General features: G+C 43.2%; 1 protein-coding gene across 2 annotated transcripts in view; it reads left to right on the forward strand.

The window, feature by feature from the left end:
* The first annotated feature begins 7719 nt into the window (after positions 1–7719).
* LOC127921729 (anoctamin-2-like) overlaps positions 7720–17924 on the forward strand; it is a 57063-nt gene continuing 46858 nt past the window's right edge. The window contains exons 1-3 of one of the 2 annotated variants that reach the window (XM_052505354.1): positions 7720–8279; positions 8517–8558; positions 13323–13718. In XM_052505354.1, the coding sequence (XP_052361314.1) occupies positions 8526–8558; positions 13323–13718 (429 nt within the window). In that variant the 5' untranslated portion in view covers positions 7720–8279; positions 8517–8525. Of the gene's footprint in view, positions 8559–13322; positions 13719–17924 lie in introns of both variants that reach the window. The other variant, XM_052505353.1, reaches the window with a different exon arrangement.

Below are 17924 nucleotides of genomic sequence, written 5' to 3' on the forward strand. Positions count from 1 at the left end.
GACCCTGCTGTGTGTCTGTTCCATAATGTGGTAGGATATATGACCCTACTGTGTGTCTGTTCCATAATGTGGTAGGATATATGACCCTGCTGTGTGTCTGTTCCATAATGTGGTAGGATATATGACCCTGCTGTGTGTCTGTTCCATAATGTGGTAGGATATATGACCCTGCTGTGTGTCTGTTCCATAATGTGGTAGGATATATGACCCTGCTGTGTGTCTGTTCCATAATGTGGTAGGATTTATGAACTGTCTGTGTGTCTGTTCCATAATGTGGTAGATATATGACCCTGCTGTGTGTCTGTGTGTCTGTTCCATAATGTGGTAGGATATATGACCTGTCTGTGTGTTCCATAATGTGGTAGGATATATGAACTGTCTGTGTGTCTGTTCCATAATGTGGTAGGATATATGACCCTGCTGTGTGTCTGTTCCATAATGTGGTAGGATATATGAACTGTCTGTGTGTCTGTTCCATAATGTGGTAGGATATATGACCCTGCTGTGTGTCTGTTCCATAATGTGGTAGGATATATGAACTGTCTGTGTGTCTGTTCCATAATGTGGTAGGATATATGACCCTGCTGTGTGTCTGTGTGTCTGTTCCATAATGTGGTAGGATATATGACCTGTCTGTGTGTTCCATAATGTGGTAGGATATATGAACTGTCTGTGTGTCTGTTCCATAATGTGGTAGGATATATGACCCTGCTGTGTGTCTGTTCCATAATGTGGTAGGATATATGACCCTGCTGTGTGTCTGTGTGTCTGTTCCATAATGTGGTAGGATATATGACCATGCTGTGTGTCTGTTCCATAATGTGGTAGGATATATGACCTGTCTGTGTGCCTGTTCCATAATGTGGTAGGATATATGACCCTGCTGTGTGTCTGTTCCATAATGTGGTAGGATATATGAACTGTCTGTGTGTTCCATAATGTGGTAGGATATATGACGCTGCTGTGTGTCTGTTCCATAATGTGGTAGGATACATGAACTGTCTGTGTGTTCCATAATGTGGTAGGATATATGACCCTGCTGTGTGTCTGTTCCATAATGTGGTAGGATATATAACCCTGCTGTGTGTCTGTTCCATAATGTGGTAGGATATATGAACTGTCTGTGTGTCTGTTCCATAATGTGGTATGATATATGACCCTGCTGTGTGTCTGTGTGTCTGTTCCATAATGTGGTAGGATATATGACCCTGCTGTGTGTCTGTTCCATAATGTGGTATGATATATGACCTGTCTGTGTGTCTGTTCCATAATGTGGTAGGATATATGACCCTGCTGTGTGTTCCATAATGTGGTAGGATATATGACCCTGCTGTGTGTCTGTTCCATAATGTGGTAGGATATATGACCCTGCTGTGTGTCTGTTCCATAATGTGGTAGGATATATGACCATGCTGTGTGTCTGTTCCATAATGTGGTAGGATATATGACCCTGCTGTGTGTCTGTTCCATAATGTGGTAGGATATATGACCCTGCTGTGTGTCTGTTCCATAATGTGGTAGGATATATGAACTGTCTGTGTGTCTGTTCCATAATGTGGTAGGATATATGACCCTGCTGTGTGTCTGTGTGTCTGTTCCATAATGTGGTAGGATATATGACCTGTCTGTGTGTTCCATAATGTGGTAGGATATATGAACTGTCTGTGTGTCTGTTCCATAATGTGGTAGGATATATGACCCTGCTGTGTGTCTGTTCCATAATGTGGTAGGATATATGAACGGTCTGTGTGTCTGTTCCATAATGTGGTAGGATATATGACCCTGCTGTGTGTCTGTGTGTCTGTTCCATAATGTGGTAGGATATATGACCTGCTGTGTGTCTGTTCCATAATGTGGTAGGATATATGACCTGTCTGTGTGTCTGTTCCATAATGTGGTAGGATATATGACCCCTGTCTGTGTGTCTGTTCCATAATGTGGTAGGATATATGACCCTGCTGTGTGTCTGTTCCATAATGTGGTAGGATATATGAACTGTCTGTGTGTCTGTTCCATAATGTGGTAGGATATATGACCCTGCTGTGTGTCTGTTCCATAATGTGGTAGGATATATGAACTGTCTGTGTGTCTGTTCCATAATGTGGTAGGATATATGAACTGTCTGTGTGTCTGTTCCATAATGTGGTAGGATATATGACACTGCTGTGTGTCTGTCCCATAATGTGGTAGGATATATGACCCTGCTGTGTGTCTGTTCCATAATGTGGTAGGATATATGACCCTGCTGTGTGTCTGTTCCATAATGTGGTAGGATATATGAACTGTCTGTGTGTCTGTTCCATAATGTGGTAGGATATATGACCCTGCTGTGTGTCTGTGTGTCTGTTCCATAATGTGGTAGGATATATGACCTGTCTGTGTGTTCCATAATGTGGTAGGATATATGAACTGTCTGTGTGTCTGTTCCATAATGTGGTAGGATATATGACCCTGCTGTGTGTCTGTTCCATAATGTGGTAGGATATATGAACTGTCTGTGTGTCTGTTCCATAATGTGGTAGGATATATGACCCTGCTGTGTGTCTGTTCCATAATGTGGTAGGATATATGAACTGTCTGTGTGTCTGTTCCATAATGTGGTAGGATATATGACCCTGCTGTGTGTCTGTGTGTCTGTTCCATAATGTGGTAGGATATATGACCTGTCTGTGTGTTCCATAATGTGGTAGGATATATATGAACTGTCTGTGTGTCTGTTCCATAATGTGGTAGGATATATGACCCTGCTGTGTGTCTGTTCCATAATGTGGTAGGATATATGACCCTGCTGTGTGTCTGTGTGTCTGTTCCATAATGTGGTAGGATATATGACCATGCTGTGTGTCTGTTCCATAATGTGGTAGGATATACGACCTGTCTGTGTGCCTGTTCCATAATGTGGTAGGATATATGACCCTGCTGTGTGTCTGTTCCATAATGTGGTAGGATATATGAACTGTCTGTGTCTGTTCCATAATGTGGTAGGATATATGACCCTGCTGTGTGTCTGTTCCATAATGTGGTAGGATATATGAACTGTCTGTGTGTTCCATAATGTGGTAGGATATATGACCCTGCTGTGTGTCTGTTCCATAATGTGGTAGGATATATAACCCTGCTGTGTGTCTGTTCCATAATGTGGTAGGATATATGAACTGTCTGTGTGTCTGTTCCATAATGTGGTATGATATATGACCCTGCTGTGTGTCTGTGTGTCTGTTCCATAATGTGGTAGGATATATGACCCTGCTGTGTGTCTGTTCCATAATGTGGTATGGATATATGACCTGTCTGTGTGTCTGTTCCATAATGTGGTAGGATATATGACCCTGCTGTGTCTGTTCCATAATGTGGTAGGATATATGACCCTGCTGTGTGTCTGTTCCATAATGTGGTAGGAGATATGACCCTGCTGTGTGTCTGTTCCATAATGTGGTAGGATATATGACCCTGCTGTGTGTCTGTTCCATAATGTGGTAGGATATATGACCCTGCTGTGTGTCTGTTCCATAATGTGGTAGGATATATGACCCCTGTGTGTCTGTTCCTGTAGGTGTCTGTTCCATAATGTGGTAGGATATATGAACTGTCTGTGTGTCTGTTCCATAATGTGGTAGGATATATGACCCTGCTGTGTGTCTGTTCCATAATGTGGTAGGATATATGACCCTGCTGTCTGTTCCATAATGTGGTAGGATATATGACCCTGCTGTGTGTCTGTTCCATAATGTGGTAGGATATATGACCCTGCTGTGTGTCTGTTCCATAATGTGGTAGGATATATGACCCTGCTGTCTGTTCCATAATGTGGTAGGATATATGACCCTGCTGTGTGTCTGTTCCATAATGTGGTAGGATATATGACCCTGCTGTGTGTCTGTTCCATAATGTGGTAGGATATATGAACCCTGCTGTGTGTCTGTTCCATAATGTGGTAGGATATATGACCCTGCTGTGTGTCTGTTCCATAATGTGGTAGGATATATGACCCTGCTGTGTGTCTGTTCCATAATGTGGTAGGATATATGACCTGTCTGTGTGTTCCATAATGTGGTAGGATATATGACCCTGCTGTGTGTCTGTTCCATAATGTGGTAGGATATATGACCTGTCTGTGTGTTCCATAATGTGGTAGGATATATGACCTGTCTGTGTGTTCCATAATGTGGTAGGATATATGACCCTGCTGTCTGTTCCATAATGTGGTAGGATATATGACCCTGCTGTGTGTGACTGAGTGTGTGTTTAATGTGATATTAGATGTTGTGTATAACTGAATATATAGCTATGATGTGATGTGTATTGGATAATGTGATGTGTATACTATGTGTCTATAATGTGATGTGTATACTATGTGTCTATAATGTGATGTGTATACTAGGTGTCTATAATGTGATGTGTATACTAGGTGTCTATAATGTGATGTGTATACTATGTGTCTATAATGTGATGTGTATACTATGTGTCTATAATGTGATGTGTATATTAGGTGTCTATAATGTGATGTGTATATTAGGTTTCTATAATGTGATGTGTATACTAGGTGTCTATAATGTGATGTGTATTGGATAATGTGATGTGTATACTAGGTGTCTATAATGTGATGTGTATACTAGGTGTCTATAATGTGATGTGTATTGGATAATGTGATGTGTATACTAGGTGTCTATAATGTGATGTGTATTGGATAATGTGATGTGTATACTATGTGTCTATAATGTGATGTGTATTGGATAATGTGATGTGTATACTAGGTGTCTATAATGTGATGTGTATACTAGGTGTCTATGATGTGTGTATTGGATAATGTGATGTGTATACTAGGTGTCTATGATGTGATGTGTATACTAGGTGTCTATAATGTGATGTGTATTGGATAATGTGATGTGTATACTAGGTGTCTATAATGTGATGTGTATACTATGTGTCTATGATGTGTGTGTATTGGATAATGTGATGTGTATACTAGGTGTCTATAATGTGATGTGTATACTATGTGTCTATAATGTGATGTGTATACTATGTGTCTATAATGTGATGTGTATACTATGTGTCTATAATGTGATGTGTATACTAGGTGTCTATAATGTGATGTGTATACTAAATCAAATCAAATCAAATTTATTTATATAGCCCTTCGTACATCAGCTGATATCTCAAAGTGCTGTACAGAAACCCAGCCTAAAACCCCAAACAGCAAACAATGCAGGTGTAAAAGCACGGTGGCTAGGAAAAACTCCCTAGAAAGGCCAAAACCTAGGAAGAAACCTAGAGAGGAACCGGGCTATGTGGGGTGGCCAGTCCTCTTCTGGCTGTGCCGGGTGGAGATTATAACAGAACATGACCAAGATGTTCAAATGTTCATAAATGACCAGCATGGTCGAATAATAATAAGGCAGAACAGTTGAAACTGGAGCAGCAGCACAGTCAGGTGGACTGGGGACAGCAAGGAGCCATCATGTCAGGTAGTCCTGGGGCACGGTCCTAGGGCTCAGGTCCTCCGAGAGAGAGAAAGAAAGAGAGAATTAGAGAGAGCATATGTGGGGTGGCCAGTCCTCTTCTGGCTGTGCCGGGTGGAGATTATAACAGAACGTGGCCAAGATGTTCAAATGTTCATAAATGACCAGCATGGTTGAATAATAGTAAGGCAGAACAGTTGAAACTGGAGCAGGAGCATGGCCAGGTGGACTGGGGACAGCAAGGAGTCCTCATGTCAGGTAGTCCTGGGACATGGTCCTAGGGCCCAGGCCAGTTGAAACTGGAGCAGCAGCACGGCCAGGTGGACTGGGGACAGCAAGGAGTCATCATGTCAGGTAGTCCTGGGGCATGGTCCTAGGGCTCAGGTCCTCCGAGAGAGAGAAAGAAAGAGAGAAGGAGAGAATTAGAGAACGCACACTTAGATTCACACAGGACACCGAATAGGACAGGAGAAGTACTCCAGATATAACAAACTGACCCTAGCCCCCCGACACATAAACTACTGCAGCATAAATACTGGAGGCTGAGACTAGGTGTCTATAATGTGATGTGTATACTAGGTGTCTATAATGTGATGTGTATACTAGGTGTCTATAATGTGATGTGTATACTAGGTGTCTATAATGTGATGTGTATACTATGTGTCTATAATGTGATGTGTATACTAGGTGTCTATAATGTGATGTGTATACTAGGTGTCTATAATGTGATGTGTATACTAGGTGTCTATAATGTGATGTGTATACTATGTGTCTATAATGTGATGTGTATACTATGTGTCTATAATGTGATGTGTATACTAGGTGTCTATAATGTGATGTGTATACTAGGTGTCTATAATGTGATGTGTATACTAGGTGTCTATAATGTGATGTGTATACTATGTGTCTATAATGTGATGTGTATACTAGGTGTCTATAATGTGATGTGTATACTAGGTGTCTATGATGTGATGTGTATACTAGGTGTCTATAATGTGATGTGTATACTATGTGTCTATAATGTGATGTGTATACTATGTGTCTATAATGTGATGTGTATACTAGGTGTCTATGATGTGATGTGTATACTAGGTGTCTATAATGTGATGTGTATACTATGTGTCTATAATGTGATGTGTATACTAGGTGTCTATAATGTGATGTGTATACTAGGTGTCTATAATGTGATGTGTATACTAGGTGTCTATAATGTGATGTGTATACTAGGTGTCTATAATGTGATGTGTATACTAGGTGTCTATGATGTGATGTGTATACTAGGTGTCTATAATGTGATGTGTATACTAGGTGTCTATAATGTGATGTGTATACTAGGTGTCTATAATGTGATGTGTATACTAGGTGTCTATGATGTGTGTGTATTGGATAATGTGATGTGTATACTAGGTGTCTATGATGTGTGTGTATTGGATAATGTGATGTGTATATTATGTGTCTATGATGTGTGTGTCTGCAGGAACAAGGAGTGGCTGCAGGGTGGCCACAGCTGTCAGCGAGTCATCGTCCATACACAGTGATGCCCTGTTCGACCCGGGGCCTGGTACTCCTGATCTGGGTCTGGTTCGGGACATCTCTCTTGACTCTACAGGTCCTGGTCTGGGTCAGAACATCTCTCTGGGCTCTACAGGTCCTGGTCTGGGTCGGGACATCTCTCTGGACTCTACAGGTCCTGGTCTGGGTCGGAACATCTCTCTGGACTCTACAGGTCCTGGTCTGGACCGGAACATCTCTCTGGGCTTTACGGGTCCTGGTCTGGACATCTCTCTGTCCTCTACAGGTCCTGGTCTGGACCGGAACATCTCTCTGGGCTCTACAGGTCCTGGTCTGGGTCGGGACATCTCCCTGGGCTCTACAGGTCCTGGTCTGGACCGGAACATCTCTCTGGGCTCTACAGGTCCTGGTCTGGACATCTCTCTGGGCTCTACAGGTCCTGGTCTGGGTCGGGACATCTCTCTGGGCTCTACAGTTCCTGGTCTGGGTCGGGACATCTCTCTGGGCTCTACAGGTCCTGGTCTGGGTCGGGACATAGACTCCCCACAGGAGCGGACACATACAGTATGAACATGATTTAGGAGCAGTGCTTGACTTGGACAGAAAAAAAAGTTGTCAGAGGCATATATGTGTGTGTGTTTTAAATCAACAATATCGATGTTTGTCCAATCAGATGATTTCAGTGGAACAGTTTGAACGGTCTTATTATGCTGAATACCTTTCTGACTACCGTGTTGGAGAAACATTAAAACGAAATAGCTCAACTATAAAAAGTATTTCATTTGACAGTGTTAAAAGCGTTCGAGCCTGTCAGGTGTGTTGATACTTGGAACGTTTCTACGGTTACGCGCTCAGGGAAGGAACATGGCAAGCGCTGTCATGTATGAAAAATGAACACGTACAAGAGGCGTGGATACATACTTTTAATGAAGAATAAACACCAACAAGAGGCGTGGATACCTACTGCTCATTATTTAAAGGTCGTAGTATTTTTCGGTCTCATTGTAATGAAAAACAACAATTATTAATATGCGTTCTTCGTGCATGACAGTGCTTTCCACTTTAATTCCCTGAGCGCGTCGCCGTAGAAACCATCAGTATCACCTCTCCTGTGAGTCCGGTTGTTCCCACTGGTTCCTCGTTACCGTAAATTATCAGGGAGCATCGACCAATCAACGCACCTGGGTGAACATGAGTTGAGCGTTTGCCAAACTTCCGAGGACGCGCGCAGTCAGAATCAACAGACGGATGAATCGACGGAACCTGTAGCTCAGACTCATAGCCCAATTAATTCACGGGGAGCTCCAGGTAGACTATAGTTTGATAGGTATCTAGATGAAACATGTGTGTAGGTCATAGCCTACTAATCTTGAGTCCCCTGCCAAATGAGAGGCGCGTCGCTTTGCTCCCCCAAATTGACGGATTACCGAGATGCGCGTGCTGATAATGATGAGTTCTGCGCGTACAGCTGCTGCTACTATTCCGTTATTGTTCTCCTCCGGGTCTAACGACACCGTTCCTTTATTCTCCTGTCTGTGTTTGTAGCGCTACAGAATGCACCAATACGCCAGCCAAGACAAGATTCCGGTAAGTAACTCCGCAAACGGTTGACTTTCTGCTAACTGTTGATTCTGCTCCTGCCGTTTGTTTGTTATGAAATGCCAAATCCTTTCCCAGTACGTACGTTTGCAAAACTTTCCATGTGAACTGAAAACACGTTTTTGTTACAGAGTATTTTATGTCGCCTGGCTGGTTATTACTGTAGAGATTGTATGCTGTCAAGGAGAACCTCTCATCTAAAAAGTCTTGCTGAATTATTTAACCCTCCATTACCAGACCCTGGTCCTGTATAGATACATTACCAGACCCTGGTCCTGTATAGATACATTACCAGACCCTGGTCCTGTATAGATACAGGGTGGTCATCAGTGGTCTCCAACCCAGGTCCTGTGGAGCTACAGGGTGGTCTCCAACCCTGGTCCTGTATAGTTACAGGGTGGTCATCAGTGGTCTCCAACCCTGGTCCTGTATAGATACAGGGTGGTCATCAGTGGTCTCCAACCCTGGTCCTGTGGAGATACAGGGTGGTCATCAGTGGTCTCCAACCCAGGTCCTGTGGAGCTACAGGGTGGTCTCCAACCCTGGTCCTGTATAGATACAGGGTGGTCATCAGTGGTCTCCAACCCTGGTCCTGTATAGATACAGGGTGGTCTCCAACCCTGGTCCTGTATAGATACAGGGTGGTCATCAGTGGTCTCCAACCCAGGTCCTGTGGAGCTACAGGGTGGTCTCCAACCCTGGTCCTGTGGAGATACAGGGTGGTCATCAGTGTTCTCCAACCCTGGTCCTGTATAGTTACAGGGTGGTCTCCAACCCTGGTCCTGTATAGTTACAGGGTGGTCTCCAACCCTGGTCCTGTATAGTTACAGGGTGGTCATCAGTGGTCTCCAACCCTGGTCCTGTGGAGATACAGGGTGGTCATCAGTGGTCTCCAACCCTGGTCCTGTATAGTTACAGGGTGGTCTCCAACCCTGGTCCTGTATAGTTACAGGGTGGTCATCAGTGGTCTCCAACCCTGGTCCTGTGGAGATACAGGGTGGTCATCAGTGGTCTCCAACCCTGGTCCTGTGGAGATACAGGGTGGTCATCAGTGGTCTCCAACCCTGGTCCTGTATAGATACAGGGTGGTCTCCAACCCTGGTCCTGTGGAGATACAGGGTGGTCATCAGTGGTCTCCAACCCTGGTCCTGTATAGATACAGGGTGGTCATCAGTGGTCTCCAACCCTGGTCCTGTATAGATACATTACCAGACCCTGGTCCTGTATAGATACATTACCAGACCCTGGTCCTGTGGAGATACAGGGTGGTCATCAGTGGTCTCCAACCCTGGTCCTGTGGAGATACAGGGTGGTCATCAGTGGTCTCCAACCCTGGTCCTGTATAGATACAGGGTGGTCATCAGTGGTCTCCAACCCTGGTCCTGTATAGATACATTACCAGACCCTGGTCCTGTATAGATACATTACCAGACCCTGGTCCTGTGGAGATACAGGGTGGTCATCAGTGGTCTCCAACCCTGGTCCTGTATAGATACAGGGTGTTCTCCAACCCTGGTCCTGTATAGATACAGGGTGGTCATCAGTGGTCTCCAACCCTGGTCCTGTATAGATACAGGGTGGTCATCAGTGGTCTCCAACCCTGGTCCTGTATAGTTACAGGGTGGTCATCAGTGGTCTCCAACCCTGGTCCTGTGGAGATACAGGGTGGTCTCCAACCCTGGTCCTGTATAGATACAGGGTGTTCTCCAACCCTGGTCCTGTATAGTTACAGAGTGGTCTCCAACCCTGGTCCTGTATAGCTACAGAGTGGTCTCCAACCCTGGTCCTGTATAGCTACAGAGTGGTCTCCAACCCTGGTCCTGTGGAGATACAGGGTGGTCTCCAACCCTGGTCCTGTATAGTTACAGGGTGGTCATTAGTGGTCTCCAACCCAGGTCCTGTGGAGCTACAGGGTGGTCTCCAACCCTGGTCCTGTGGAGATACAGGGTTGTCTCCAACCCTGGTCCTGTATAGTTACAGGGAGGTCATCAGTTGTCTCCAACCCAGGTCCTGTATAGATACAGAGTGGTCTCCAACCCTGGTCCTGTGGAGATACAGGGTGGTCATCAGTGGTCTCCAACCCTGGTCCTGTATAGATACAGGGTGGTCTCCAACCCTGGTCCCGTGGAGATACCGGGTGGTCTCCAACCCTGGTCCTGTGGAGTTACAGGGTGGTCATCAGTGGTCTCCAACCCTGGTCCTGTATAGTTACAGGGTGGTCATCAGTGGTCTCCAACCCTGGTCCTGTACAGATACAGGGTGGTCTCCAACCCTGGTCCTGTGGAGATACAGGGTGGTCATCAGTGGTCTCCAACCCTGGTCCTGTATAGTTACAGGGTGGTCATCAGTGGTCTCCAACCCTGGTCCTGTATAGTTACAGGGTGGTCATCAGTGGTCTCCAACCCTGGTCCTGTGGAGATACATTACCAGACCCTGGTCCCGTGGAGATGCATTACCAGACCCTGGTCCTGTGGAGATGCATTACCAGACCCTGGTCCTGTATAGTTACAGAGTGGTCTCCAACCCTGGTCCTGTATAGTTACAGAGTGGTCTCCAACCCTGGTCCTGTATAGCTACAGAGTGGTCTCCAACCCTGGTCCTGTATAGCTACAGAGTGGTCTCCAACCCTGGTCCTGTATAGATACAGGGTGGTCATCAGTGGTCCCCAACCCTGGTCCTGTGGAGATACAGGGTGGTCATCAGTGGTCCCCAACCCTGGTCCTGTATAGTTACAGGGTGGTCATCAGGGGTCTCCAACCCTGGTCCTGTATAGATACAGGGTGGTCATCAGTGGTCTCCAACCCTGGTCCTGTATAGTTACAGGGTGGTCATCAGTGGTCTCCAAACCTGGTCCTGTATAGTTACAGGGTGGTCATCAGTGGTCTCCAACCCTGGTCCTGTACAGATACAGGGTGGTCTCCAACCCTGGTCCTGTATAGATACAGGGTGGTCATCGGTGGTCTCCAACCCTGGTCCTGTATAGATACAGGGTGGTCATCAGTGGTCTCCAACCCTGGTCCTGTATAGTTACAGGGTGGTCATCAGTGGTCTCCAACCCTGGTCCTGTATAGATACAGGGTGGTCTCCAACCCTGGTCCTGTATAGATACAGGATGGTCTCCAACCCTGGTCCAGGGTGCAGGGAGTGCAGGCTTTAGTTCCAGCCCAGCACTAACACCTGATTGCACAAGTCAAGGTGATGATTTGTAGAATCATGTGTGTATTCAGATAGAAATAGATGATGTAGAATAAGGTGTCAGGTTCACGTACAGTACCAGTCAGAAGTTTGGACACACCTACTCATTCCAGGGGTTTTCTTTATTTTTTAAATGTTTTTCTACATTGTAGATTAACAGTAAAGACAAAAACCATGAAATAACACATGGAATCATGTAGTAACCAAACGAGTGTTAAACAAATCAACATATATTTGAGATTCTTCGAAGTAGCCACCCTTTGCCGTGATGACAGCTTTGCACACTCTTGGCATTCTCTCAACCAGCTTCATGGGGTAGTCACCTGGAATGCATTTCAATTAACAGGTGTGCCTCCTTAAAAGTTAAGGTGTTTGAGCCAGTCAGTTGTGTTGTGACAAGGTAGAGGTGGTATACAGAAGATGGCCCTATTTGGTAAAAGACCAAGTCCATATTGTGGCAAGAACAGCTCAAATAAGCAAAGTGACAGTCCATCATTACTTTAACACTTGAAAGTCAGTTAATCCGGAACATTTCAGGAACATTGAACTTTTCTTCAAGTGCAGTGGCAAAATCCATTAAAAGCACTATGATGAAACTGTCTCTCATGAGGACCGCCACAGGAAAGCAAGACCCAGAGTTACCTCTGCTGCAGAGGTTAAGTTCATTAGAGTTAACTGCACTCAGATTGCAGTTCAGAGGAGACTGTGATTTTTTATATTTTTTATTTCACCTTTATTTAACCAGGTAGGCTAGTTGAGAACAAGTTCTCATTTACAACTGCGACCTCATTTCCAACATGGCTACCACAGCTTTCTGCAGGGATACGACATCCCATCTGATTTGGGCTTAGTCCCACTATCATTTGTTTTCCACAGGACGATGACCCAAAACACACCTCCAGGCTGTGGAAGGGCTATTTGATCGAAAAGCAGAGTGGTGAGTGCCGCATCAGATGACCTGGCCTCCACAATCACCTGACCTCAACCCAATTCAGATGGTTTGGGATGAGTTGGACCGCAGAGTGAAGGAAAAGCAGCCAACAAGTGCTCAGCATATGTGGGAACTCCTTCAAGACTATTGGAAAAGCATTTCAGGTGAAGCTGGTTGAGAGAAGGCCTGTCATCATGGCAAAGGGTGGCTAGAATAAAAATATTTAGATTTGAACACTTCTTTTGGTTACTAGTCCCCTGTCTGTCTCCTCTCCTCCAGGGAGGGGGTGTTAGTTACTGACCAGTCTCCTCTCCTCCAGGGAGGGGGTGTTAGTTACTGACCAGTCTCCTCTCCTCCAGGGAGGGGGTGTTAGTTACTGACCAGTCCCCTGTCTGTCTCCTCTCCTCCAGGGAGGGGGTGTTAGTTACTGACCAGTCCCCTGTCCTCCAGGGAGGGGGTGTTAGTTACTGACCAGTCCCCTGTCTGTCTCCTCTCCTCCAGGGAGGGGGTGTTAGTTACTGACCAGTCTCCTCTCCTCCAGGGAGGGGGTGTTAGTTACTGACCAGTCTCCTCTCCTCCAGGGAGGGGGTGTTAGTTACTGACCAGTCCCCTCTCCTCTCTTCCAGGGCGGGGGTGTTGGGATAGCGGCCCCCCAGGATGGCCAAAGTTCTTGTCAGTTCTTCTCAGATGGCCGGAGGAAGGTGGACTATGTTCTGGTGTTCTACCAACGCAAACAGATCTCTGTGAGGGGTGGCGACCGGCTGCACCGTCTCTCCGCCCCTCCTCACCCTCCTCATCGCCTGTCTGTCATCTCCAATGGTAGCTCCCCCCTCTCCGGCCCTGTGGGGGGTTTGGGATGTGCAGCCGGGCAGCGGAGTGCGGGGGACGGGGAGGTGTGTGTGGACCTGGCGGTGGAGGTGGAATTAGAGGCGGACCCGGCTGAAGGAGAGATGGTGCTGATCAGGGAGGAGTTTGAGGCCAGGCTACTGGAGGCGGGGCTTGAGATGGAGAGAGACACCGAGGTGAGAGACCCAACCGGTCTGTGTGTGTTCTGTGGTTGCTGGTCTGGTGTTATTTCTGGTGAAATTTGATCATTGTCGCTGCAGTTTAAAAAACAACAAAGTAATTAACAAATCAATTTGTAATATTTAACATTGCTCACCTAATGAAAAGTAAAGGGGAATTTGACCCTAAATATATTTTCACTAGTATTCCTAGTCCATCCACCATGCATGCGGTCTGGAAACATCGTCATTTAGTGTACGTTTGCATCGTAGTTAAAGAAACATCGTCATTTAGTGTACGTTTGCATCGTAGTTAAAGAAACATCGTCATTTAGTGTACGTTTGCATCGTAGTTAAAGAAACATCGTCATTTAGTGTACGTTTGCATCGTAGTTAAAGAAACATCGTCATTTAGTGTACGTTTGTTTGCATCGTAGTTAAAGAAACATCGTCATTTAGTGTACGTTTGCATCGTAGTTAAAGAAACATCGTCATTTAGTGTACGTTTGCATCGTAGTTAAAGAAACATCGTCATTTAGTGTACGTTTGCATCGTAGTTAAAGAAACATCGTCATTTAGTGTACGTTTGCATCGTAGTTAAAGAAACATCGTCATTTAGTGTACGTTTGCATCGTAGTTAAAGAAACATCGTCATTTAGTGTACGTTTGCATCGTAGTTAAAGAAACATCGTCATTTAGTGTACGTTTGCATCGTAGTTAAAGAAACATCGTCATTTAGTGTACGTTTGCATCGTAGTTAAAGAAACATCGTCATTTAGTGTACGTTTGCATCGTAGTTAAAGAAACATCGTCATTTAGTGTACGTTTGCATCGTAGTTAAAGAAACATGGTCATTTAGTGTACGTTTGCATCGTAGTTAAAGAAACATCGTCATTTAGTGTAGTTAAAGAAACATCGTCATTTTGCCGTAGTTAAAGAAACATCGTCATTTAGTGTACGTTTGCATCGTAGTTAAAGAAACATCGTCATTTAGTGTACGTTTGCATCGTAGTTAAAGAAACATCGTCATTTAGTGTACGTTTGCATCGTAGTTAAAGAAACATCGTCATTTAGTGTACGTTTGCATCGTAGTTAAAGAAACATCGTCATTTAGTGTACGTTTGCATCGTAGTTAAAGAAACATCGTCATTTAGTGTACGTTTGCATCGTAGTTAAAGAAACATCGTCATTTAGTGTACGTTTGCATCGTAGTTAAAGAAACATCGTCATTTAGTGTACGTTTGCATCGTAGTTAAAGAAACATCGTCATTTAGTGTACGTTTGCATCGTAGTTAAAGAAACATCGTCATTTAGTGTACGTTTGCATCGTAGTTAAAGAAACATCGTCATTTAGTGTACGTTTGCATCGTAGTTAAAGAAACATCGTCATTTAGTGTACGTTTGCATCGTAGTTAAAGAAACATCGTCATTTAGTGTACGTTTGCATCGTAGTTAAAGAAACATCGTCATTTAGTGTACGTTTGCATCGTAGTTAAAGAAACATCGTCATTTAGTGTACGCGTTTGCATCGTAGTTTTAAAGAAACATCGTCATTTAGTGTACGTTTGCATCGTAGTTAAAGAAACATCGTCATTTAGTGTACGTTTGCATCGTAGTTAAAGAAACATCGTCATTTAGTGTACGTTTGCATCGTAGTTAAAGAAACATCGTCATTTAGTGTACGTTTGCATCGTAGTTAAAGAAACATCGTCATTTAGTGTACGTTTGTTAAAGAAACATCGTCATTTAGTGTACGTTTGCATCGTAGTTAAAGAAACATCGTCATTTAGTGTACGTTTGCATCGTAGTTAAAGAAACATCGTCATTTAGTGTACGTTTGCATCGTAGTTAAAGAAACATCGTCATTTAGTGTACGTTTGCATCGTAGTTAAAGAAACATCGTCATTTAGTGTACGTTTGCATCGTAGTTAAAGAAACATCGTCATTTAGTGTACGTTTGCATCGTAGTTAAAGAAACATCGTCATTTAGTGTACGTTTGCATCGTAGTTAAAGAAACATCGTCATTTAGTGTACGTTTGCATCGTAGTTAAAGAAACATCGTCATTTAGTGTACGTTTGCATCGTAGTTAAAGAAACATCGTCATTTAGTGTACGTTTGCATCGTAGTTAAAGAAACATCGTCATTTAGTGTACGTTTGCATCGTAGTTAAAGAAACATCGTCATTTAGTGTACGTTTGCATCGTAGTTAAAGAAACATCGTCATTTAGTGTACGTTTGCATCGTAGTTAAAGAAACATCGTCATTTAGTGTACGTTTGCATCGTAGTTAAAGAAACATCGTCATTTAGTGTACGTTTGCATCGTAGTTAAAGAGTGTACGTTTGCATCGTAGTTAAAGAAACATCGTCATTTAGTGTACGTTTGCATCGTAGTTAAAGAAACATCGTCATTTAGTGTACGTTTGCATCGTAGTTAAAGAAACATCGTCATTTAGTTTAGTGTAAAGAAACATCGTTTGCATCGTAGTTAAAGAAACATCGTCATTTAGTGTACGTTTGCATCGTAGTTAAAGAAACATCGTCATTTAGTGTACGTTTTGCATCGTAGTTAAAGAAACATCGTCATTTAGTGTACGTTTGCATCGTAGTTAAAGAAACATCGTCATTTAGTGTACGTTTGCATCGTAGTTAAAGAAACATCGTCATTTAGTGTACGTTTGCATCGTAGTTAAAGAAACATCGTCATTTAGTGTACGTTTGCATCGTAGTTAAAGAAACATCGTCATTTAGTGTACGTTTGCATCGTAGTTAAAGAAACATCGTCATTTAGTGTACGTTTGCATCGTAGTTAAAGAAACATCGTCATTTAGTGTACGTTTGCATCGTAGTTAAAGAAACATCGTCATTTAGTGTACGTTTGCATCGTAGTTAAAGAAACATCGTCATTTAGTGTACGTTTGCATCGTAGTTAAAGAAACATCGTCATTTAGTGTACGTTTGCATCGTAGTTAAAGAAACATCGTCATTTAGTGTACGTTTGCATCGTAGTTAAAGAAACATCGTCATTTAGTGTACGTTTGCATCGTAGTTAAAGAAACATCGTCATTTAGTGTACGTTTGCATCGTAGTTAAAGAAACATCGTCATTTAGTGTACGTTTGCATCGTAGTTAAAGAAACATCGTCATTTAGTGTACGTTTGCATCGTAGTTAAAGAAACATCGTCATTTAGTGTACGTTTGCACGTAGTTCAAAGAAACATCGTCATTTAGTGTACGTTTGCAAAGTTAAAGAAACATCGTCATTTAGTGTACGTTTGCATCGTAGTTAAAGAAACATCGTCATTTAGTGTACGTTTGCATCGTAGTTAAAGAAACATCGTCATTTAGTGTACGTTTGCATCGTAGTTAAAGAAACATCGTCATTTAGTGTACGTTTGCATCGTAGTTAAAGAAACATCGTCATTTAGTGTACGTTTGCATCGTAGTTAAAGAAACATCGTCATTTAGTGTACGTTTGCATCGTAGTTAAAGAAACATCGTCATTTAGTGTACGTTTGCATCGTAGTTAAAGAAACATCGTCATTTAGTGTACGTTTGCATCGTAGTTAAAGAAACAAACATCGTCATTTAGTGTACGTTGCATCGTAGTTAAAGAAACATCGTCATTTAGTGTACGTTTGCATCGTAGTTAAAGAAACATCGTCATTTAGTGTACGTTTGCATCGTAGTTAAAGAAACATCGTCATTTAGTGTATTTGCAGTAGTTAAAGAAACATCGTCATTTAGTGTACGTTTGCATCGTAGTTAAAGAAACATCGTCATTTAGTGTACGTTTGCATCGTAGTTAAAGAAACATCGTCATTTAGTGTACGTTTGCATCGTAGTTAAAGAAACATCGTCATTTAGTGTACGTTTGCATCGTAGTTAAAGAAACATCGTCATTTAGTGTACGTTTGCATCGTAGTTAAAGTTAAAGTCAAACATCGTCATTTAGTGTACGTTTGCATCGTAGTTAAAGAAACATCGTCATTTAGTGTACGTTTGCATCGTAGTTAAAGAAACATCGTCATTTAGTGTACGTTTGCATCGTAGTTAAAGAAACATCGTCATTTAGTGTACGTTTGCATCGTAGTTAAAGAAACATCGTCATTTAGTGTACGTTTGCATCGTAGTTAAAGAAACATCGTCATTTAGTGTACGTTTGCATCGTAGTTAAAGAAACATCGTCATTTAGTGTACGTTTGCATCGTAGTTAAAGAAACA

This window comes from Oncorhynchus keta, unplaced genomic scaffold, assembly GCF_023373465.1.
Source record: "Oncorhynchus keta strain PuntledgeMale-10-30-2019 unplaced genomic scaffold, Oket_V2 Un_contig_2339_pilon_pilon, whole genome shotgun sequence".
In the NCBI taxonomy this organism is placed as follows: domain Eukaryota; kingdom Metazoa; phylum Chordata; class Actinopteri; order Salmoniformes; family Salmonidae; genus Oncorhynchus; species Oncorhynchus keta.